The sequence below is a fragment of the Echinococcus granulosus genome (assembly GCF_000524195.1).
Source record: "Echinococcus granulosus chromosome Unknown EG_S00156, whole genome shotgun sequence".
Taxonomy (NCBI): domain Eukaryota; kingdom Metazoa; phylum Platyhelminthes; class Cestoda; order Cyclophyllidea; family Taeniidae; genus Echinococcus; species Echinococcus granulosus.
Window position 1 is genome coordinate 136,032 of NW_020170536.1, and position 25,223 is coordinate 161,254.

The following is a 25,223-nucleotide window of genomic DNA, read 5'->3' on the forward strand; positions in this document are numbered from 1 at the left end:
TAGCCATCATCTGTTAAAAAAAGGATAACTTTAGTAATTTGTAAGTTTGTTTAACTCTGCGTTTTGACTACGCAGACACTTAAGTTTCCACCATTGTACCTCCACTTAGCAGCATGGCCTCTGGCCAGGCCAGTAGCCACTCAGCACTTCTGTACGTCAGTACGTTTTCTGCCATTGTACTATAACTTCTTAGAACTTCAGGAAAGGCTCGAGACGTTACACAACTATCCGGCACATGTTACAAACAATTTACAAATGCGTGTGTTAAATTCGATTATCTGAATAAGTAAAATAAGTATCAAGACCATCCAACCGTAATTCCATTCACAGGAAGCCTCTTAGACTAAAAAAATGATCTACGGGCTTCGGAATTAGCCTGAACTGCAAATTATTTCTGGCTCCTATAAAACAAAATTTAAATAAAACATTTGACCGAAGTTAACTAACTTGGGCTGCTTTAAGAAAGCGGATATTTACCACTTAATTTTTCAGCCTAGTTCATTGAAATCTAGGGAGAGAGTGAATTCTGTGTTTTGGATAGAATACTGTCGTCTCTTCAGCTAAAGCCACTCTAAACCTAGTTGATTTTAAGAAATAATAAAAAACTGACACAATTTTGGGCAGCTCAAGTTTACTAATTCTGCAGAGCCGTTTTAGCAATGTGTTAACAGAAATTCTTTTTGAATAGTGAAACTGTAATACGATGGTGGTTTATCGCTCGGTATTAGTGAGGCGCCACTTTTGTACTTTGAACTAGCCTTCTTGTATCCCACTGGGTGGGATGGCTTCCGGGTCATGCCAATAACCCAAACACCTTCTCTGTGCTGAATATATATTCTGCCCGAGTGCTTTGTCTTTCTTCGTCTTCAGGAAAGTCTCGGGACGCTACAAAACTGCAGTAAATGCATTCATTTCATTGTAATTAGCCACGGTTGTGAGAGTAGCAGATACCTTCCTCTACAGAAAGACGGATTGTAGGGAGCACACCTTAGTTTATGGCTTTGTCATTCAAAGGCAGTGCTTACGTGATTAATGGTAATAGAGGGTTTTATAAACGAATTAGCTTTAGTGCCACCACACATGAATATACAGGGACCTGACTAATGATTAGTACTGTGTAGACAGACTAATTCCACAAGCCGAAGATAAAAATTTTAATTATGACTTATTCTGAATACAAATAAAGTGCCCTTAATTGTGGGTAGGCGTACACCTTCATAAGTAAGGAGTTAAAAGCATATCACATTTATTGGGAAAGTCTCAATTCGAAATCCTTATGCTACAGTGGAACCATGTAAGACAAGCATGAAATGTAGTCAGATTGTCCCAGCTTGCATAATATGGTGAAACTATTAGTCAGAAATATGGAAAATTGCACACATACTGCCCTCCAAATCTTTATTGAGGTCGTAGGATGTCACAACAGTAATCCTGAATGCATATCAACATCATAAAGAAGGCTCAGACGGACATGTTGCTTGTCAAGATCACAATCAGCGGAGTCCTAGACTTTTGCGTAATAAGCTGCAGAACTAGACGAACCTTTAGGGCATTGCATACCTACTGTAATACTTTAAATGTTTGCCCGATTCTCGGTTTTGGTAATGGGGACACTTGAAGGTCTCCCTAATAGTACTTTGCCCATGTCGGCAGCCCTAATCTCTACTTTGCATCAACAACACGTGTTTGGCTTGAGTATTGCACCCTTCTTCGTCTACCAGGAAGTCTTCGGGTCCTACGAAACCCATGTAATCTTAAGGTAAAATTTTACCTCGAAACATGTCAACAAAAGCAAAGTTTTCTTTAATTTAGTAAAAAATTATTTTGATTGTCTTTTATGAATGTTGGAGGTGGTGTCTTGCACAATTAGGTATCTCTATCATACGAAGTTATGACCTTGAGTTTGTTTAACCCAGTCAGCAAGAATTATTCTCCAAGACGTGCATTTAAGAATAAGGTCAGAGGGACCAGTGGACCACGCTAAAAAAGATGCCGCCTAGTGTGTCCGGAATACGAGAAGTATTTTAAATATTTTATTTTTTTACATCTTTAGGGTGTTCGCATCCTCTTTGATCTAGGTTACATGAAAGATTTGATGGGCGAAGTGTGCTCCATTAGGCAAGATGGAACACAAGTTCGCAGTACAATTGATGGCGAAGTAAACTTGGTTCAGTCAAAACTCCGATTTTTAGGTTAAAATCCTTAACCTTAAAAATCTACGACGAGTCCGTGTTATTGGTCCGGTGGAAGTGGATAGTGTTGACAATATGGTGAACTTGAGGTAAAATAATATTTTAATAATGTTTCAGGAACCTTTCGCAAATGACCATTCTAGACAACCTAAAAGTTCGGTATAACAAAAAAAATATCTACGTAAGTTTTTTGTTCCCGTAATTCTTGCAGACTTACATTGGTAACATCTTGGTCACCGTTAACCCCTATGTTGATCTCCTTATCGACGGTCTTGACGTAATGGCGACATATAGAAATCAACCAATAGCTTCAATGCCGCCGCACGTTTACGGACTTGCTGAAGGAATGTATCAAAACCTATTGCATGATGGTGTTGATCAAGTCGTAATCATTAGGTAATTCTGATACTCAAACAAAATATAATACTTTTATTATAGTGGTGAGTCTGGTGCAGGTAAGACGGAAGCATTTAAAAGAATTTTACGTCATCTTGCGGCCTCCAGTGAGGGAGATCAGATTACATGGGGTTCTGCTGCTCAGGGAGTGCTAGAAAGTACTCCACTTCTCGAAAGCTTTGGTAATGCCACTACTTTGAGAAATGACAATTCATCTCGCTTTGGCAAGTTCGTAGAGGTTTTCTTTACTGGGTACGTAATACAGTGCAACGTTGCTTATCCCCACTTCTAAAGCTTTACTACTGTTTATAATTTTACCAATTTTTAGTCCATCTATTATTGGAGCTCGAGTAACAAACTACTTGCTTGAAAAATCCCGTGTTGTACAGCAGTCTACTGGCGAAAGAAATTACCACATTTTCTATCAATTTTTGAGCGGTCTAGACAAGGAAACAAAAAATGCTCATCACTTCACATCTGTCTCAGATTTTGCTTATCTTCAATATGTAGGTTTTTCCCATCCAAATAGGGTCTTTGCTGTATGACAAGTAAAAAAAAATTGTGACTCTCAATTTCAGGGCAAAGCTAGTAAGGTCGCTTCACGATCTGATCCCGAGGCATTGCATGTTCTTCTAAATTGTTGGTCGAACTTACGTTTCACTGGAGAGGACATGGATTTGTGTCTTCGCATTATGTCAGGCGTACTGCATTTGGGCAATGTTGAGTTTGGAGAGCGTGATGTATGTTTTTCCTTCTCGCACGCATTTTGACCTCTTCTCATACAACCTTATTACTTAGTGCGGGGTGCATTGGTTTCTTCCGGCTATTCTCTAATTTGCAAACAAATCAATTCCAGCGGGGTTTTAGGAAGAATGGCGTATATTTTTAATTAAGATTTGTAGTAAGAAAGCGAATATGCACACAATTTTTAGGGTATAGTTTAATATGCCATTAGGTCAATCCCATATTATGATAGTCGTACAATTTCCTGAACTTGAACATCAAAATCTTGACCAAAAAAGGTTTTATGGGTCCAACTTATTATTACGTAATTGCGGCATTTTTTAATTTGTTGAGATCCAAAATGTCATTTTTGCTTATTTTGTGCTACACAGTGACAAATTTTCTATTGAATATGTATTGTTTTATTTATACGACTCCTTTGGCTACCTGAGGTTCCAAAGCCCTGTTTGTCATTTCTGATGTAATGGGATGTAGTGATTTTAGTGCAAAAGGTTAACTCGACAAACATTTTTGCATTGTTTTCAGTCTATTTACAACGTTTTCATGGTGGCTTTTAGGAAGTCAGTTTTATAAAGAATCCAGAGACATTGGATCATATTGCAAGTGAATTATCCATCAATCGTCAAACACTGGCTAATGTTCTCACAACTAAAGTTACGGTGAGCATTTGCAATGTTGCTTTGATTATAGCGGCTGAATCTTGCATGCTTTAAAGTTTCCTCATGTGAGATCTCAGTTCCCCAACTATGGTCAAGGAATCAAACTAATTTAATACTATTAACCAGCACTTTATTAGTTTTTTTGCAATTAAGTGGTAGATGACGTCTTGTTAAAAATATCTACCCCTGGGAAATGAAATAACAGAATCTGATGAATTAAGTGTGTGCTGAAGCATCATACTGCTTTACGATTGCAATTTTGCATTTGTAGGAGACGCGAGCCGAGGCCGTAAGAAGTCCGGTGAATCAGCAGCAGGCAAGAGTGAATAGAGACTCCATAGCAAAGTGTCTCTATTCAAAGTACTTTGAATTACTGGTGGAGGAGCTCAACCATCGCCTTGCGCCCCCAACTGTCGGCGAGTTGGAAGCCTCACGCAGTATCTCCCTCCTGGACATATACGGTTTCGAAGTAGGCAACGTGTTTTTCCTTACATAGCCTCAACTCTTCACTTATAAAATACAAATTTACAGTAAAGCATGTGTATTTGATAATAATTTGCCTAGGATCTGGCCAATGCTACAAGGAATTAGATAAAATCTAGTTTATTAGTGCTCACTTTTATTGCGATATTATTAATGAGTGGCTTTGCTGAAAGGATTTACTGGGAACGGTTCATGCATTCTTAGTCATTTTGTCTGTCATACTTTTATGTAGGGTCAACACAATTTTTCTTACAGCTTCTCTGTCTATGTACACAAATAAGCTTGTCGTTTTCCACCTTAGAATTTGCCATCAAACTCCCTGGAGCAACTATGTATCAACTATGCAAACGAAAATCTGCAACTTTTCTTCAATCGCTATGTTTTCGAACTCGAGCAAGCTGAATACAGCAGTGAAGGAGTCAGTTGGAGCTACATCACATTCCCCGACAACAGGGTGATTATCAACCTACTCACTGGAAAGCCCGATGGCATTTTCCACATCCTTAACGATGAAGCCTATCTCGGTCAGGTGCGTCTGTGTCTATGTGAAACAAATCCAAATAATGTTTCAAAAACAAACATTTTGCAACTATCATCGTTTGATCCGCATAGCTTCCGTTGAATAGCATTGGTTTATTGTTCACAGTGATGCTAGAATGGTATTATGATCTGATCTGCACTTGCAATTAAAACGGTACACTTGATACTTGTTAAAGATCCTGTCTTTATTCGGCCCATTGAGATAAGTTTATTTCTGGATTCAACCTCTTAGTACGTTCTTTAATCGTGGAGTAGTTCAAATTGATAATTTCTGGATGAGGTGATTCAGAAGCTTTATTCTTCCATCAGAACCTCGATAAAAAGTCAATGTCCATTAACGCTTGTGCTAACCAAGAGCTCGCGGAACCCATCAACGCTGTCTGCATCAATTTACTGCAGCGCACCGCAGCAGTTCCTTTCCTGATTCCTTGCATTTTTACTCGTGAAGGATTAAGAAATCTGCAGAGCACAGTTTGCAAGAGAGAGTGGTCATATTACTTGCATATTATTCATATTTTCTCCCATTGTTCGGGATTGTCGATATGTTTGATTGGTTTCCCTGTTCTTCGTTTGTAAATCAAGTTATCACGCAATATAACAACGGGCGAATACCAAGACACTGTTCTAGACTCATCCTTGTGTCTAATACATTTACAAACGCATATTTGAGTACTGGATTGTGCAAAAACTGGCATTTTGGCGCATATCCCCGCACACAAAAACGTTTGTATGATCGTCTCAATTTCACTTGTACTCTGGTGACAGGCATAAAATAGACAGCTGCGTTAAAGGTGGGAAATTTTAAGACCAAAAGTATTTCTTATTTGTTTTTGGATATTTCAAAAGAATATTCTGGCATTGTACTGCTTGCTTTGGGATAAAGTGCCAATTCTGTCAAGTATCATGTGGTGTTGGAGTCAGATGAATCAGGCTCCATGAACACTTGGTACATTGGTGCCTATGCGACAAGACAACAGTCAGGTGTGAGCCTTCATTGCTTGGTATTTAGCAAGGATTTCTACCGATCACAAAACTGTGTTTTGATATTGAATCATCCAACAAGGGGTTAATCAACAGTATTGTGAGTCAAAGTCAATAAATTGCATGCCGTAATTACCTTTACGTGGCCTCCTTATTATTCATTCCCTGCATTTAAACTATGCTTCAAGCATGATGCAGTCCTGTGGAGGTGCATCTGAGCAGCAGTGACGGAGCCTTACAGGAAGCCTGCGCTTGCCATCCACTAATTGGACTCGAGATGCGCCAAGATGAGTGGACTCGAGTACCTCCAAATGCCACCCTTCGAACTGTTGCAGGTGGTGCACAGGCGAAAGCAGGTAGATGTGCCAAGCGCTCAAGGGCGCGCCAGCTGACAAGCGCGCACGCGCGCACGCACGCCTATCGATTGTCACGGTGCCATCTCCTTTCGTGGTGCGCATGCGTGCGTGTGTGCGTATGCGCATGTTTGGCAGTCCTAACTCTAAACACGGCGTTTTGATTGTTGACCCCAAGTTGCTGTGCTTAAAATAGGCCCCAAAATGTAGCATCAGATTGTCCACATCCTCGCATCGTGTATGGATCGGCAAATTCAAAAATGGAAAACAAAACCACGAAAATTTTGTTCAACCCATCAAGATATTGGCGTTTGTTTTTCACCCTTAAATACAATTACTATAACTGTCAAATTTAAAGTGTAGGAAGTAAAAAATCAAACGCTCCTACTAGAGTTAGATTATTGTAAGTGGTGCACCTGGTCGGTATTTGTGACTGGTTGAGGAGCTCCATTCTACAATTAGAATGCATGTTTGAGCAATTTGTCACTTTTGTTGTTTGTCCTGCCATCTTTTGGAACTTTAATATGGTTTAAGCTCGGCCAATGTCGGGCAGCCTTGACTCTGGTCACTGCTGCATAAGCCTGTTTGCAATGGGACTCAGCGCTTTAATGTAGGTTAGGTATGCAAAATTCTGACCCTGTAATAGTTCTCCGCCCCTTTCATGGGCACTTTCGTCGTGAATGACAATCCTAATTCTATTCAAAAGGTGTTGAAGAGACGACTTTGCCAGCCTCTAGACTTGGCCAATATTCTGATGTCTGTATTTTCAGCAATGCATATGCATGCACATTACATAATTATACTTTTACTGAATCAAAGAACATTTTTTGAAAGTGTTCTGAGCGTTTCGGTGCAGTAACTACAGTACTAAATTATTTGAAAAATCATTCTTCATCCTCTTAACGAAAATGAATTCTTTGTGTGAGTCTCGCAACTTAAGTCATTCTCGGTTGCAAACAAAAAGTTGATTATGACAATTTTAAGAAAGATTTGCTTCTAAGTGATTACTGTCAATCTTTTGTGTGGATCCACAATGGAGCATGAGGAGCCACCACTTTACTATCGTTTAACGCATCGTGGTTGCAATCAAAGGGTTTTAGCAACTGCTGGAAAATGATACAGTGGCCTAGATAATTATTTTTTTCCTTTCATAATACTGAAGCCCCTTTGTGAAGATTCGCCACATACTTTGGTATCGATGTCTCTGTATCATACCCAGACCTAGGTGTCAGTCAATCCAACACCACAGATGTCGAGGCTGGAAAACCACAAGTCCGTTTCTTGGATTTGATACTTTCAACAAACCAAAATGTATTACCTTTTTTGTCTCTTAAAGGGGAATGATCTGTCATTCATTCAAAAGAGTCATGCCGCCCATCGCAACAATCCCCACTACGGTGCTCCCAAGATTGCAAGTGCCTCGGAGTTCCTCGTCATCCACTTTGCCGGCACTATCGCCTATTCGGTGGGTTTTCCCACCTCTTCGTCCCTTTGTCTACATGGTTTTATGATATAATTCTTGGAGTAAATATGAAGCTTCAAATGGAAGATTAATCCTAACCACCCGACCTACAAAACATCGCTATCTAGTGAATTAGGGCACGTTTGAAAGGTCACATTTTTCAGAAATTTGGGTAAATTGCATTGCTAGCCTTCAGCTCTTGTTTAAATGTGCCAGATGTAATAGGGAATCGAGAGTCTCACTACAGCCTGAATGTATCGCCAACTTTTATTCAATAAGAAATAGGCGCTGTGTTTTGCTCATTTTCAATTTAAACCTCAAATTTTGCAATTTTTTTAAGATACTCATTACAATGGGATCAGCTCCAAAATGTGTATCTGTCTACAATACATTCCAATGGATACTGAGATCCTGGAAAGACTATCTAGACTTTGCTGCTATTTGGGTTTTGCGGATATTAAAGCTCATCCTACTCACTAATAATAGCGCCTTTTTTTCAAAATCCTAATGGGCGTTTTGTACGTATTGCTTAGCTCCTGAGTTACCTCTGAGGGCCTGTATTAATCTAAATGTTTACAATTGGATGTAATGTTGTGGCGCTAAAAACCTGAAGCTGCATAATTACGTGCAACAGTTTCTCGATTAACTTGTAATCACCGTCATGCCCTGAGCTAACGGGCCTTTTTCTGTTTTCCGACTCATCTGGGCTACAGACGGAGGGGCTGGTGGAGAAGAACCGCGACCGAATCCGCCCCGAGGCGCTGGACATGCTGTGCGACAGCAAAATCGAGGGTGTAGCTGCCATGTTTCTTCCATTAAACGCAAACCGCCGCAGTGGCGGTCCAGCCTCGCGGATTGGACGCTCACCCACCCTCCTCGACAGCTTTCACACCTCACTCCTAGCTCTCATGGAGACTATGAAAACGTGAGTCTGCTCTCCTCAACAACATTTATTCATCCACACAAAATTTGCGCTATTGGAATTTGGATAAGACTGAACTTGAATCAAAGCACTGTCACTCCCGAGGAAATTGCGAGCAAATTTATTCCGGTCAAGAGTTGTTTGAAAAAATTGCCTTCACTGGGAGTCGAGATGAGTTTTAGTGATTATCTTTTTTAGATGAACAGTGTAATTCACTGATCTTCCGTCTGAAAGTGTGTTTCTTAAATGACACGCTGTTTTAACCTGTTTGAAAATGAGGAAACATTTTGCACTTGACAGCTTCGGTGGCTTTCTCTCAGTGCTTTTTGCACAGGAGAATTGACACCTATCTTAAAACCATTACCAATTATTCTGCAACCGGAATTTGGGACTAAGTGCCGCGACAGCTCTGCACAAAAATGGACACATTATTCGAATGGTAGTAGTTGGTTAATGTCTAACTCATTTTGAATGGCATGCTAAAGTGGTCAGTATGGTTATATTTTGAATAGAATACCTACATGTTGTTGATAGTTTGACAGACTGTTCTGTTATGTTTTCAGGAAGCGTCCGTGGTTTGTTAGATGTATTAAACCGAATCCGGATAAGAAGCCAATGACCTTCGAAGATACCATGGTAATGGAGCAACTGCGCTACATCGGTATTCTTGAGACGGTGCGCATCCGAAGTTCCGGCTTCCCCGTGCGACTTCCTTACGAACAGTTTGTGCACAAGTGAGTTGTTCCACTGCCTGTGCCCATTTGGCGATTGAAAACCGCTCCTTCGGTTGACGTGTTCTCTTCGAACAAATCGTGTCTGCCTGCTAACTCTGTACCGTTGCATAGCCCCCTCTCCTCTTAATCCACTCATTTCCATGATTTCCACATCAGTAATGTGCGTAAGTCAGGTGGTACTCCAATCTTGCCTCTTTCGAGACACCCTAGGTCCAATGAGTATGGGCACTTTGGTGAATGCTTATGAAAGTTGCATTTATAAAACGTTATTTTTGTATTGCGTTTTCCTGGTACCCGTTGGTTATCAAAGTGGTCTACAAAAATAGCCCTTGCATCCACTACATTTTCTAGTTTCCCCACTACCATAGCCAGTTGATCCGCGTATTCATGAAAATGGTGTGAGTTGATAAAGCAAATGACATTAGGGAGTTAATATTAAAAACGAATTGCAAAAGATTTGAACAACGTGATATTAAAGTTATGATATCAAAACAGTTGACTGGTAGTATTATCAATTTTCAAGATGTTCAACCCTGTAAACTCATAAGTTACACCCGAGTATTTAAACGTTTTACACCACCGTAATTAACTTCTTTAAAATTTCATGCATTTCGGAATATAGCTGCAATCCGAATGACATTGAATGGAGCTCGGGCTTGTAATTGTTTGTTCAACGGCCACGCTCGGGTAGCGACAGTCGATTAGGCAAAAGGCAAGCTGATCCTTAAATAGCGCTTAACTCATCTCACGAAGGAGGCTGAAGTAGTACAAGTAGGGTGGTAGGTGCTGCGAACTCTGATCCTTCCGCGTGTGTGCCAGAGCTAAAGGCACGCCCATCCCAGACAGCGTAGCTGGGACTCCAGCCCTGGCTGGTTCAACTCAAGGGAGCAGATTCGCGTTGTGCTTTGCGTTCAGGCTGACGATTGCACCAACTTTGCCCTCGGACTTGCCAATGCCGCAGTTTGGCTATCCGACAACTGGTGGTGCACCAGTCCATCTCTTTGCGATTTATACTGCTTTCTGCGTGGAGCAACCCCATGTAGTGTCATATGAATATTGGGTCAAATCTGTGATTTGAAAAACAAAGTAGCTACCTAAGGATGTTCATGAGGGTAAATTTATCCTCCATGTTAGATATGTATGAAATCGGGCACTTTACACCTAGCTCAAGCAGTTTTGGACTGTTCTAATCCATCGTTTACTGGGAGCGGATTGAATATATAGTAAACTTCACAGCGATTTTTCATGTTAGTCTTCCCCTTACTTTGGTAAGGTAGCGTACAATTTTGCTTTTCTATTAAATGCAAGCAAGTGGGTTGTTGATCACGGTCTTAATCGTTTTCTGGAGTAAAGTAATTGTACTATGACTTGGCTATAGTGGCTGATAAATTATTCCTCACCTTTACAGTAAAGCTAATAAATACGAATGTATTATTGAGTGATGTACTTTATTCTTAGCAAGAAATCAGCTTCTTCATTTCGGTTTGGCAGGTTTTGGCAGCTTGATCATGGGAGAACCGTGGATGCGTGTCAATAGACGTAAACTATAATTCAATTTGTGATCATAACAACCGATGATCAAAGTGTTGCCGTTCGAATATATTTATAGTTACACTTCACTCTTGGATCGCCAGACCTTCCGCCAGGTGACCAGCATCCCTGGCCTGAAGCAACGCACCCAGGCGCTTCTCAACAATATTAACCGGGTTCTGGTCTCGTCGAGGCCAGTGAAACTGGGCCAGGACTACGAGGTCGGACGCACCAAGGTCTTTCTGCGCCAGGAGTTGGCTGACCAGCTGGAGGGCATACGTCGGCGCCGACATGTCCAGGCGGCTCGAATCATCCAACGCGCCTGGCGTCGCCGAGCCCTTGGTCAACTAGATCGAGCTAGAAATAATGCCGCTACTCTCATCCAGGCCGTCTTCAGGGGCTATCTTGCCCGGTGAGCTGGTGCCATAATCTTTTCTTGTCCTCAAAATCATCCTCGTGTGTCACCGCAGCCCTAGTTCCTGTGTGATATCTCAACATTTCTTTTAATTGCCTAACATTCCATCTTAATTAAGGTTTAGATGGTCCAATCAATCATGATATTGTAAAGAGTACCCTAGTCAAAATTAAGCATTTCTAATTAATTCTTGGCTTCAGACAAACCTCATGATGCTGTAAAAAGCTTCAACGAGTATTATTTTCAATTCGGTGGCACTTTAATTTTAAAATCAGTGGTAAAGCCTTCATCGAAGCTTGAAGTCTTGCAAGCGAATAATGCCAAGGTGCACGTAGTAAATGATAAAAACAATTTTTGTTTTTCAGAAAAAAGAACCAGAAGTTACTGATGCGAATTAGGATTCCTGCACCAGTAAGTGAGAATCGTTTTTAAACCTTAAGAACTTATTATCGCAACACTTGAGGAAAACAGTCTAAGGCGAGAGTTGAGTCTTCATTTTCAGTGTCACATTCACCAACACTGATTCGTGTTTAGCTTCAATCGACTGAACCATCTTTGGTAAACATGACCTGCTTGAGTCGGAACTCGCTAATGCTACTAAAACCGATTGGGATCACTAGTTGTATCGCGTATTGCGGTGACTTCCTCGCGCCTATTCACATAACACCTGTTTTTGTCGCTTCTGCCTAAATCACCATCCAGGCATTCGCGCACAAGCGGTTCCTGTGGCGGAGAAGGGCAGTTTTGATCAAATTGCTTTAAATGCGCGATGCTTTGCTGTCACGTGGGGCACCCAATTCTCCTCAACCCCACCTTCATTTTTTGTGCGTATGGCACGCAAAAAAGCTTCGGGTTCCTGTCATTGGTGTGTAAAGCTTTGCTAACCCCTACTAACATCGGAAAATGGAGCGAATTCAACCAATTAAATTTTATAGCCATTTTAAATCTCTAAATTATCCTGTTCCTGCCGCAATTGGGACCTCTGAGTTTTAACACTTATGAGTAATCATAAGGGAGTGATTTAAAATTAGGAAGAGAGTCAAAGTCATTATGTATGTGCTTTTGCAATTGGATATCGTCGCTACGAGTCCTCGCATGAGGTCCTTTGGTTGCGCTAACACAGCTTTTGAGAACCACTTACTGAGAAGGATACGGTGTGGTTTTGGTTTGCGGAGTTTTCGTAGGCGCACGCAGACTGTAGCCTAATTGATTGCGCCGCGATGCAGCCCTCCTCAGAGGTGGTGCCCTGACGATCCTCAATGCTGCTTCGATGTGCGATCACTGTTTCGTCCTCCCACCAACCATGACACGCATTCGACTTTGAATGGGTGTGGCTTTCGACTGCTATCGTAATTTGTGTCATCGTGTAATGAATCCTCGAGAAGCTCTACTAATACCATGTAAAGATACTCACGTAAGGCAATTGAATATACTGTGGTTTCCTTACTGCAAAAAAGCTGGCTTCATTGTTGCAGATTAACACATAGCTGGGGGATTGTAAGCAAAATTATTGAATGCTGTACATATGTATTTTTGTCTACAGATAGAACCCAGTGTCTCTACCATTATTCATTTTAGAAATTAGGCACAATACTACTTTTCACAAGCTTGTACCGGTTTGACAAAGTCCACCAAAGATGGTTTAAAGGAGCAAGCATTCTTCGAGCAATGACTTAAAAGTCTGCCAACTTTTCAACTATCGGCAGTTTGAACGAGTTGATACCAAACCGAAGTTGATGAAAGAGTGCTAAGCTGGTTGCGGCTGTAAATCTGAACCAAAGTTGCTAAGGCTAGAGACCTTGATTCCGAGCATGACTGGCTCAAAGGAAGGCGCAGGTGTGGCCGCAGGAATGGGGAAACGTGGGGGGGGGGAGTGACCAATCCACCAATCAGTGCATTCTAATGTGTATTGGCCGTGTGCAACTCTTTGTCGAAGCGGTCATGGCCAACACGTATGATAATGCTTATGGCATATTGTTCAGCTTGTAAAAGTGCTAGCCCTCTTCAGTGCATGCCAGACGACGCTTCGCTCGTGTTTCGATGTGTCCGCTGTACCATAATGTAATCAATCGTTCTTTGCGTTTCAGCTGATGTCCATGAGTGATGCAATAATGTGGAAGGTAAGTTGCTGTTTCATTTAGCTACAAATTCGGGAATAATAGTGTCCTTTCCAGAAAATATCCAGTCTGAAGTGCGTCCCAAGAAAATCTACGTATAATGTCGAGCTCACCTTTCATTGTGCATTCAAGGGGAATGGGTGTTTATAGGGTTTAACAAACTTGTAACACTAAACATAAAATGAGAAAAGATAAGGGTTTATTCAAAGCACTACCCAAACTCTTTCCGTGTTTGTAAGTAAGCAGATTAAGGCATCTTCGGTTCATTTAATTGTATTTGCCTTAGGAACACGAAGAAGAGGAGGATTATGAGGGAAACCTTACGGCTGCCGAAATCGCCAGTTTACCAATTCCACAGGATCTAGCATTTGTTATTGAAGAAGTTAGCCAAAGTAAGTTGAATTTATAATACTTTGCGCAACGGGGGAGATAAAATAAAGCAGATCAGTTTATTAAATAGTTTACAAGCGCAACAGCATAAACAATGTCCTGTTCAAAAGCTCAATCTAAAATATCCTCAGTGAACCACATAATGACTTAAGATGCATAGTAAAGATATCTGACAAGTCTTTTTGCTGTGTATTTATTCAAATAAGCACACATTTTTAATGAACTCGTTTGCACTTGCAACGCAGGTCACGGAAAAGAGAGCTTCTTCGTGAATCCTGAGATGGAAGTGTCGAAGACCTTTATGGTGAAGCGACTAATGACCAGTGATTTGCCTGGATGCTGGACCCAATTCAAAGGGGACTTGTGGACTGCGCCGATGATTGCGCAAATCATTGCCAGCAGCGGATCTGCCACCAGCAAGCATCTCGATAAGGTCAGATGGTTGGATTTTTGAGGATTTTCATTTTGGAACGAAAACGTACAATGTGTATTTTCTGTTGAAATGATGGTCACTTAACAGCCAGTGAAGAGGTGGTTAAATTCCTTCGATGCTATTCGCTCAGACTCTTTCATTTTTCAATCTCTCGGGAAAATAAAATCCATACGATATATAAGTGCTCGCAAAGACAAGGTTATTATGATTTTGGTTCCAAAATGTTTGACATCGGAGCATTCGATATCTTAGGTCTGATTTGATCACTTCAAATCCGCGTAATTACAACTTAAGCATTTAAGTCTTCGTTTGAATAGAATTCCAATTTTTTTATGTTTCTTTTTAATTTTGGCAATTCATGACCTAACCATGATTGCATAATCTCTCCTGATCTCACTTTGGGTGACGACAATTGCAATCGTACCAAATTGATGGACCTGCTATTTCAGGTGCTAACTTATCATTTATTACTGATTAAATTAACAAGAATCATCTAAAAGTACGGTCATAAATATAACTCCTTCACGAGATATTACCTGAGAATTCTGGATTACTTTCTCTAGAGATTTGACATCCTTGAAAGTAGCAGTACTTTGTTAGGACTCTAAAACTTGTGCTTTTCAAAAATCAGATTAGTGACTTGTTCTTGGACAAGTTAAAGCCGTTGCTCTACGAGCATCTCATTTGCTTTTACCTTTAAGTTCCAACTTGGGCAACGAATGGCACCTCTCATTCGACCGCTCATTCTCAATCGTCCCACTCAAATTGAGGGGGATATGGCTATCGAGGCCTCAAAACTGGTAAAAGCATTTGCAATTTTTAATTTTGGAATCAAATAGACAACAGCTTTCACTTATCACATAACTGTTGCAGATTACGCGACTGCTTTATCAAAACACTGGGGATATGATGGACGAATTCTTGATGGGAAGTTACCTCTATCAAATGGTGAGGAAAATCCCACTGTCTTTAATGCATTTACAGCATGCGTAAAATATTTCATAAACTTGTTTATTTAAAATGTAAGGTTATTTGCGGGTTCAGGTTGAGTGTTGACAAATTTAAGAAGCAATATGATAATTCCTCTAATGGAAACTATCAAAAAGCAAGATTGTCACGTTTGTGAATAAAAATTGCATTTCATACTCATCGATGCATCTCGTAGGTTCGTCAAACTCTTTAGCAGCTTCAGCAGAGCTGAGATGTGAACTAATGTTTACTATTGAGTACCTGCTTCACAGATGCATTGAAAACGATGTGGGTAAATAAGAGTTGGATGTTCAAAGTGGTCCCTCCATAATTACGATGCATAGCAGAATGATAGCCATGATTACTGCTTTACCAAGCAGTGGCCACAATTTTTCCTATGTTGTGGCTTTTCACTAGTTGGGAAATCTGACCCCTTCATTTTATGGGAAAATTACGTGACAGTACCCTGTAAATGCGTGGGATAGTTTGGCTCGACTCATTAATAATAAGAGAGCTGTGCTCAGGACCCATCACTTCTCTTTTATGCGCTGTGTATTGACAATTACCCTGGTTGTCTCTTTAGGCGCTATCGAATTTCACCCTGTTCCGAGAAATTCTCTTCCAATTGCTGAATCAGACGCTGAGTTGGCCGATCAACAGTGAGTTGGATTACGCCACGGACTCGGAGGATGAGGAGATTACTTTCAGTCACGCGCGTAAGGACCTCATTCGCCAAAAGTCGACGCGGTGGAAGTCGACGGGGCGCACAGGGGTACAGATGAAGCGCACGCGTCATGAAATCAGTCACAAGTCTGCGCAGGACGAAATGCGGCGCAGTCACAGACGCCTCTGGATGCACATCGCCGGTATCCTCACCTGTGGTCGTCTCCCCAAGTCCCAGAGGGCCGCCGTTGTCCGGTTAGTTCCCTCCACTAGTCATCAGGTGGCTTTAATAGGGCATGGTGCAAACTGGGCATTGTCAAATTGCATCATCCACTGCTTGACCTCGCTCTCGTATGAGCTTTTGCCTAGGCTTTCGTAAATGAAGTCAGTACCATTAGTTCTCAGGAATGTAAACGGTCCTGTCGTACTGTGTCTCCGGAACGTTTAACTCAAATGAACGCTTGGTGGTGTGGTTTTGACTGCGCGAAAGGGAGTGTAATGTATCACGGTATTGTATTTTTAAAAGTAACCCAGAATAATGCCTACATTCCAAAAATCCCTTCTGTATAGTTTCAACTGCCCTTACATTGGCAGAGCGTAAAATTCCTGCGCTTTGTTTTACAATCGAATTATTACACTCTTCGATTCGACAGCCATATTCGCCAATTCGCACCTCCGCGGTCATTACGGTTCTGTGAAGATAGGGTTGTTACAGCTCCTGTCATAACCAGAACCTATCCCCCGTCTATGCTGGAATGGCGCGTGAACTACACTGGTACGAACATGGCTCTTTACCTCACCTACCCCGATGGTACGTTTGGTCTCGAAGTCTGTCCCAAAATCAGTAGCGCGGGTTTTGCGACCGAGTTGAAGAAGTGAAGAAATTGTTACTAAGCTTTTGTTATTAAAACCACGCGCAAAGAAAATATTGCGTAAAACAGGTTAACCAGCTTTTAAAATACCAAACAGAGATAGGCAAACAATTTGGCCCCTTAACAAGTACACAATATGGTGATAATGAGTGCTCAAGTTAATGCTCACCTGAAAAGCTAAGAATCTATGCAAACAAATTTTCGTTTTTATTTACGATTCTCGACCGTTGGATGACTGATTAGTCCATTAAGTTATTTTAGTGCATTAAAGCAGATATGATAGGAAGATTAAAATGGCGAAGGCTATGAAATATAACATCCTGCGATAAAGCGGATAATTCGGAATTTACTCGCTTCGTTTCGCACTCAAGACTAAAATTATTTCATTAGTTATGCCATTTGGGGGCAATATTCCGATAGTCAGTTTTTCAGTTTTATCCAACTCCAGGCCATCAAAACTAATATGCACGCACAGATTGCGGAGTTTGGACCCGTTTTCTTATCCATAAGCACATCTTTTTGCTGCAGGCACCACTGCCAACATACACACAGTCTGCTTCACCAGAGCTGATGAACTTGCCAACCAGGCCATCAGTTTGAAGTACGTTTCCGCCTTTTCCTTCGATTTACCAAGAGTACGAACCTTTTGCTCCGTCGATCGTAATTAAAACGGTTATTGGGTGACAACGAACGGAATACGCAATGCTGACTGTAAACCGAGGTTTTCAACAGACACTGATGTTCATTCAAGGCCCGAGCATAATCACTTAAAGTTGAGCCATTACTAGTTCAGATGATACTCTCATTTACTTTGCTTGTCACTTTGACAGTACACTCCTCCTGTGATTTTAGTACTCAGTCTGGACTTGGTGGAGTCCAGCACTGACAAGCTTTGGCTCTATTGGCCAGTAAAATGTAATTGTTTCCAACACTCGGTGATGCTTCAGACTTGTTAAAGGCGTGGAATAGTGCTTCATATTATTCTACAACTTTCTTATGGCACGAAATTACCGTAACTGAGCTACTTTTAAGAAGTACATGGTAATGCGATGGGCAACGTTGGAATATTGCGAGATTCATTGGCACTATTGTCGTTCAAGACTGCGCAGTCATCAGCATAGATTGAAAAGAACATTTTGTATGTCGCTACGAAAATTAAATGTAAGTTTAACAAACGGTAGTATCGTGGTCAATTTTTGACACATAAGTTGGCATGTCTCGAAATAACTTCTCGTGGTCTGCGAAGGAAGCATTTGATCCAATTTTCTACCAAAATCTACAAAGACCACTCCCGGCACAAAATTACCCATATTAAGGGAAGCAACATATAATACCGTTGATTTAGTCAAATCTAGGCTGTTTTTAATAACATAGCAGGCGTGAAAGGAATTGCTATTTGACCTCTCCTTCAGAGCCAAGACAGCGCGCCTGGGTCGTGGATGGACGGTGAGCCTATACCGCAAAGGTGGAGTGATTGAGCCGAGCGGGCATAGGTATGTGATGGACATGCTGAGCGCCACGGAGCTCCCTTCCGACTGGTTCGCACTCTCGGGTCTTGGCTACGACCAGAACTTCCTGGCCACCACTATGGACCCCTCGGAGTACGCTCTTGGACCACCGTTTGTCGGCACCCTCCGTGATAATGACGCTTACAAGTCCGCGTGAGTAACAGCATCGTAGCGCACCACAAATGTAAATAATCTAAAGCTATACCTTTTATACGCGAGGATTGTTTGGAACATACAGACAGCTTAGATTATACGGTGTGACCTTCCAACTCTACTGTTTCCTTTCATTACTTTAGGCGAAACTTTGACAGAAGTGTGCAGATGCGTTACCCATCTCTTGACAGACGACGTCACCAAATGAATGGAAGTGCAGCAAGGTATGTGCTTATGACAACTGAAGCGCTCGCCCTTATACCTAAAGTGCTCTTAATGACTCACGGTGGATTACAATTAACTCTTGAAATTGTGATGGTTGTGTGACTGACACGTAGACTCATTCTACTCGCATCTGCCTAACGCTCATGAGCCGACCTGTAACTGAGAGCGCATTACGTGATACTTTAGACCGCCCATCAGTAACGCCGGTGGCGGGAGCACGTGGTCTCGCAAAATGAGTGGCACCCTGGCCTCCTCCACCCACGGCATAAACGATACCGCGGTGAGTTAGTTTAAGCTCTCATCCCGTCGATTTGGGTTGTTAAAAAGCCTCTTCAAAGTGCTGTTTGATTGCTATATGAATTATTTTATTTTTGCTATAGGTGTAAGTTATTCATTACAGACGCTGCTTATAAATAAATAAGTCCATTTACCATTTTATTTCAATTTCTTAAATATTTCCTTTCATTTTAAAGAAAATAATCTGAACTTGAATGCTAAGTAAGCTTGGTGATGCCAATCATAATAATCAACCGTGACAATAAATTACCGACGATTTTAGGATAGGCCGTCTGAATATTTTCTAGTAGCTTAGTTTATAGGTACTTATTTGCATACTTTAAATTGCGTAAATTAGATAATATTAGAGGTGGTCGGATGAAATTACTCTCTGATGTTTCTCACACAGCAGCAACCGCAGCAGACACGTGGCGCCTCGGCGGCGGCAAGGGAGGCGAGTTGGCTACAGGCGGTACGGAAGATGGCGGCAAAACGCTACGATCCGCCGAAGCAGCGCATGAGCATTCGACGGAAACGCAGCGTTAAGGGTAGTGGCGGAGGTAGCGGACCCTCGAAAGTGAAGCTGCCACGAGCGGCTAGTGTGTTGGCTATGGACGAGGACGAGGGCGTGACAGTGCAGGCTGACAATTCTGTGCCCTCTGGTCCGCCTATTGGCCTCCCCGGCACTACTGGTACCTTGAGTGGATACCCGCCACACGAGATGCGTTACCTCACCTACAAGCATGCCCGATGGTCTCTACGTGTTCGAAAAGAGGTAACTTATCCAACTTTGCAATGCTGAATACCCGCTGGTATTGTGAAATGGGTTAACGATACCTCTAGGACAATGAGATGGATAAAAGCTGTCAGGGGTTTACTAGAACATGAAGTATGTGACTGGATTGTAAAGGTAATCTTTACACAATAAAGTAGCATAGCATGACTTAGAATATTTCAAATAATGACTTGCACAATGTTTGAAAGTAATTTAACCGGCTGATACAGTATTCAAGTCACTTCTGGATTATACGTTCCGTTATAACTATACGGTATGCATTTGTACAAGGTAGCCATGGTCTCTGTATTTCAAAAACGTGAATAGCAGTAGCCATTGTCTCAAAGTATATCTGTTAGCCGACCCTAGCAGTTGCGTATTTGGTGAAACTACCGTAATTCCGTTTTTTTGCAAAACCTTATAAACAACTAAACTGTTTTATTTGTCCTTTTTAGCTAATAACTCCACTGGAAAAGTTGAAACCAAAACGTCTCCTTGATCTAGTATTCTGTCAGATTGTGGGTGATGTCTTGGAAAACGTTACGCCTCGTCTGACATCCAACGATGTGCGCATCCTTCGAAATACTATCGGTGAGGTTGCAAGTCTTTGATATAAACAGGATTTTTTCTCCTTCATTCAAGCGAAAGTGACTCGGACATGCTTTTTTGTTTATTTTTAGGTGAAATTCTTCTCAACAGTTCCCTAAACCAATTGCTGTTCCAACCGACAGCTGTGAAACGAATGGTTATCGATGCAGCGAAACAATGTCCTTACTACTTTGGCCGTTTCTATGCCATTGAGGTGGGTGTGAGCGGGACCATGTAACGGCCCTTCATGCCCTTTAGGGAGGCACTTTCATGATTTCAATGCAATCACGGTGCTATGATGCTGATGCAAAAGTAGTGGCCACCCAATTCAAAGCCATCTTGCATGTATTTCACAAGATTTAATTTCACTGACCACTACCTTGACCTACTTTTTTTGCCTTCTTGCTTAAAACTTCTAAGTAGCAAACATTTCCTTTCAAATGTTTGCACATTTTATTAGCCTACAGACGGATCGGAAAAATCGCGCGTGTACAACTGGTGCGTAGTGGGGCACAGGTCAATCCGCTTTGTGCAGCAAAAAAAGAACGACCGCAACTTGGAGCCCTACGCGGAGGTGCCGCTGGCCAGTATCGTGACTTGTGACGCCTCGTTCAAAGAGCGCCCGATGCCGCAGCGAACGATCGCGGGCCAGAAGTACCTCGTCAACACCAAGGGCATTCGTCTCACTGATGAACCCAACTACGTTACCATCAGAGACGACAAAGGCTACGTCTATGATATGTACACCAGCTACGTATGTTGCTTTTGCTAGCTTCTATTCTGATTTTTTATAATGCCTGTAAATCGTGCTCCACTCCCCTTTTTAGGCCGATGATCTGAAGCGCCTTATCAACATTTTCGTTGCTGAATATAATGTAAGCTGCCAGTGTATATTGTGGGGACAGAACCTGTTTTGATGTTACCTGTGATAAGATATTTACGATACAAAAACTCATCGGCAATTGGCTTTTGGATAGGCCTGCTGAAGCTATGCTGTTGTCGGTGGCTAAATTCTTACAGTAACATTTGTAGCGGAAAGATTTTCTGATTTGGTTTCCTATATGATTTTATTTTTTAGCTAAAATGGCAGAATACTTCTGATGTACCAAGTGAGTCACACTGGACACAATGGTAGCATTTGTTTATCCTACCTAAGTAGCAAACTCGTAAACTGGTTTAGTGCTTTAGATTTTTATGCTCATCTACAACTTTAACACATGATGCAATCAAATGCTTATGTAATCTTTGATCATTTAACTATTTTTAAGTGAAACTACTGCAAACTGGTGATGCAGCATTATAAATTCAAGGGGACCATAAGCAATCCTCTGTCATAAGACTCATGTATGGATACCTTTCCCATATAACTAGCCATTGTTGACCCGTAGAACCGCCAAGAGGAGGTCGTGAAAAGACCTACGTTGATTATATGTCGGATACCATGTCTATCACCTCCACGCGCTCTTCCTACAGCAACGTACTGGAGGCTCTGGTTCCCTTTGGAAGGGAACACTTTAAGGACAAGTAAATGATTGCTTACATTTGAAAGAGCTGTAGCTAGGTTAGCATTTGGTTTCACTCTCAAAAAATAGCTGTGAAAATCACAGTCTCTGTCACACTTCTCAGCTCGAAATGATCTGCCTTGCATTTCAATGCATTTAACGTCGCCCACTCTCGGTTTTTCAGGAGGAGCATTGGAAAACAACTTTCATGGCAATCAACACCTTTGAAGTATGGATCCTTGATCAAATTATCGGATCCTAATGCAGTCGAATCTGCATCAAGGATATTTGAAGGTTAACACAATGAGTTATATAAATACATAGGCTTTTAAAGGCGTTTAAATCAGCCTAACTGTCTTATAAAGGATTGGTGAATTTTAGAGGTGACTAAATAAAAACTTAAGTTGCAAGGTGGTTGAGTGAAGTGAAAAAGTTTAATTAAATGAGAGGCTTCAGTGATTTGGGAGAAACAAAGATTCATGGGAACGGTCATCGCACTTAGGCCTACACTTAGGCGGTTGTTTTGATTCAGGGCGAGGTGAATAACACTGCGATCATGTTTATGTCGGTGCATTCTCCTTTGCACAAGATGCAGCAGACCATAAAATGGAGCTCGCCCTCTGTTCCCATTAGCAGTCACGTAGAATATAGGGCATGTTGACTGGCAGTGCATGCAGGCAGCAGCACCATTAGACTTAGTGAATGGAAAGTCAAGAATTTACGATCAAAGCAACTTCAGGAAGAAGGATATTAAAACAACTGCCATCTTTTATCCAGCTATCCTCGAACTCTGTCAAGAGTGTCAACCATCAAAACCACCTGTCGCCCTTGTTCAACGAATACTGAAGGCTAGTTGTGTGCTGCATGAAACTACCATTCTTTGAAGTGAAGCCAAGTTGCCCGAACCTTTTGTTTCTCTTTAGTTGGCTAAGCGTCATCCAGCCCTCCAAGACGAGGTCTTCTGTCAGTTGGTGAAACAGACGAACAAGAACGAGAGTGAAAATCCGTAAGTTTGATCTGGAAACCATAGCAATGCTTACGTAATTTAATAAATCTTATGAAGTTAGTTTAAACATCTTAAGAATTTTTTTGTTAACAAATTTGGACGATATGAATGTCCGATTTTGTTATTTATTTTTTGCCTGACAATGCTCTAAGCAGACTAGCAGACTGAGCAAACTGTCAGTTAAAGATAGCAGTAACGTGCTTTCTGAATCCATCTCTTTTCTGTGGTCTGTGCATCAAATAGATTGTATTTTAATCTTTACCAATATTTGTATATTTACTGCCATTTAGAAATTCGTTGACTATGGTTTGGACAATATATGCCATTTGCACCATGTTCTTGACCTGCTCACCAAAGCTGAGGGCAATGCTTCTCGAACACGCGAAGGGCATCACGCTTCATGACCAGAAAGCCCAAAGTAAGCTCCTCTTAAACCGCTTACCATTAGTCTTCCTTAGTACCAGCAAAAGCTAGATAAAGATGGAAAGGGCGGTTCTCGTGGCTAAGAAATTGCTATTCGAGGCACTAGTTAATGTTTTAAGAAGTAAACCAGTGCAATCACAATGATGTTGTAAATCCGTGCTCAACTGTTTATTTTTTTTCTATTGCCAGCCACAGCGCTCCTCCTCTTTACTGCTACTCCTTTTTTGCACATTTCATTCCCCATATTCAGTACTTTTCACAGGTACACGCGATTTTCAATTCTAAAACGACAACACATTTTCTGGATCTATTCGTTATGAATTTCATCCTTATAAGTATTTACATATGATAGAGTACGGCTGCGCCTTGGACATTCGCGAGGTTAGGTTCCAGAACCCGCAATAGATCAAAAGGAATTGCAACCGTTTGACGCATGTCACTAAATGCTTATCCCTATCATATGGTCCAAATCAAGATTTCAAAGCATTTTGATTCCATTTAAAAGTTGGTTTAATGCCTTAGCCTAAAAAAGTAAGCAATTGATGTAGAAGTAGAGCACAGTATGGTCTAGTGGCTATTTACCGCACTGGCACGTCCACATTAGGGTGTGCCCTTGTCACCCCCACAGGACGCTCACTGGCTGCTGTCTTCTTCACTCACAGTCGGGTAAAACCGAGTAACCAATGCAACTGCAAACTTGATGGCTAACCTTTCTTTGACATTGTCGGGACGGTAAACTAAGTACACTTCATGTGGCACAAAAGTCATATAACGAAGGCACAGCTCAATAAAGATGATTAAAAAATGAAGGATTTTTTGAGACATGAAAGCAAAAACAAAAGAACAAAATTGGAGTTAGTGTCAGGTTAAAAATAAAGTTCAGTGAGGAAGGTCGTGGCTGCAAATTAGTTAGGTTTCAATGAAAATTTTGCGAATTTGCGACAGGGATGTGCGGGACATTAAAGGGACTGTGGATCCTGGAGGTTTTAACCCTGATTTCAAAGTGTTTTGTGTTTCTATTATAACACTCTCCTTGGTAGAAGGCACTTGGCAATTAATTGTAAAAAGTTTAGTAACACATTTTGATATTATAAAATACGACTCGGCGATTCGAAGGAAGCATTTATTCAGGTAAATGCAGCATTCGAAAACTTTTGTTTCGGGGAAATAATTTGAAAATGGGGCTCCTAATAGTTAATAAAATTCTTAAAGTACATTCTATAAAACATGCTTTTATAGAGAATGATGGAAATTTTCTCCCTTGAAATAGGCTTCTCCCTGGGAGCTGACCTTTAGTCCCTACCCCCAACGATGGGTCGGTAGGTGCCGCTAATTAGCAGTGATTTGTCTTATCCAGTTTGACTGGTTGGGTGCATAATAGGCTCACTTACCCACAGCGCCTTTCCCTCTGTGTCAATCTGCAGCTCTAGCCGCGACGGTGATAGGAAACCTAGACAAGGTGGAGAAGTACGGCCCGCGCCAGGTCCTTCCGCCCGACGCTGAGGTTGATGCCTACTTGGTGAGTGGGCACGAAAGATTGGTTAATGCTTTCACGTCTTGTAATAGGTCCTTCCTTACACTCATAAACTTCCCTTTCCCCACCTAAAAGTAAAGCCAAGTACCACTCCAGTAGCTTTGAAGATAATAAAATTATCCACCACGTAAATCACGCTCCCTTCAAGGGGAAGGGCAACGTGTTTTAGGGCAGGTAGACTACCTCATATTCTGTTTCACATTGTGACTTTTCTTTTTCCTCCTAATGAAGAGGGGCGAGACGACTTGCAAGCATCGGATTAACCTGCCGGCGCGCTGCGCAATATCAGTTAACGTCTCGCCCATGTCTCAAATCGGAGAGGTATCCTTTATGCTCTCTGAGCAGCTCAACATCACCCAGACCAAAGAGAGGCTGGAG

The 25,223-nt window shown here is 41.5% G+C and overlaps 2 protein-coding genes across 2 annotated transcripts; both read left to right on the top strand. All coding sequences in view use genetic code 11, as the record gives it.

Annotated features, from left to right (window-relative positions):
* Positions 1-1,891: 1,891 nt before the first annotated feature.
* On the top strand, positions 1,892-5,790 carry EGR_09611 (Myosin ID heavy chain; the record flags this gene model as incomplete). The annotated part of the gene is made up of 9 exons (XM_024498860.1): positions 1,892-1,957; positions 2,054-2,158; positions 2,193-2,281; positions 2,487-2,588; positions 2,631-2,840; positions 2,917-3,098; positions 3,915-3,991; positions 4,023-4,081; positions 5,463-5,790. The coding sequence occupies 9 exons, from the start codon at positions 1,892-1,894 to the stop codon at positions 5,788-5,790; spliced, it is 1,218 nt and encodes a 405-aa protein (XP_024346737.1).
* A 2,787-nt stretch (positions 5,791-8,577) lies between these two features.
* Positions 8,578-22,181, top strand: EGR_09612 (Myosin-XV; the record flags this gene model as incomplete). The annotated part of the gene is made up of 19 exons (XM_024498861.1): positions 8,578-8,735; positions 9,296-9,466; positions 11,076-11,408; positions 11,777-11,822; positions 13,499-13,531; positions 13,815-13,920; positions 14,164-14,351; positions 15,225-15,299; positions 15,904-16,238; positions 18,268-18,516; positions 18,660-18,740; positions 18,928-19,021; positions 19,427-19,792; positions 20,248-20,383; positions 20,473-20,594; positions 20,841-21,134; positions 21,459-21,489; positions 21,769-21,904; positions 22,067-22,181. The coding sequence occupies 19 exons, from the start codon at positions 8,578-8,580 to the stop codon at positions 22,179-22,181; spliced, it is 3,069 nt and encodes a 1,022-aa protein (XP_024346738.1).
* Positions 22,182-25,223: the final 3,042 nt, after the last annotated feature.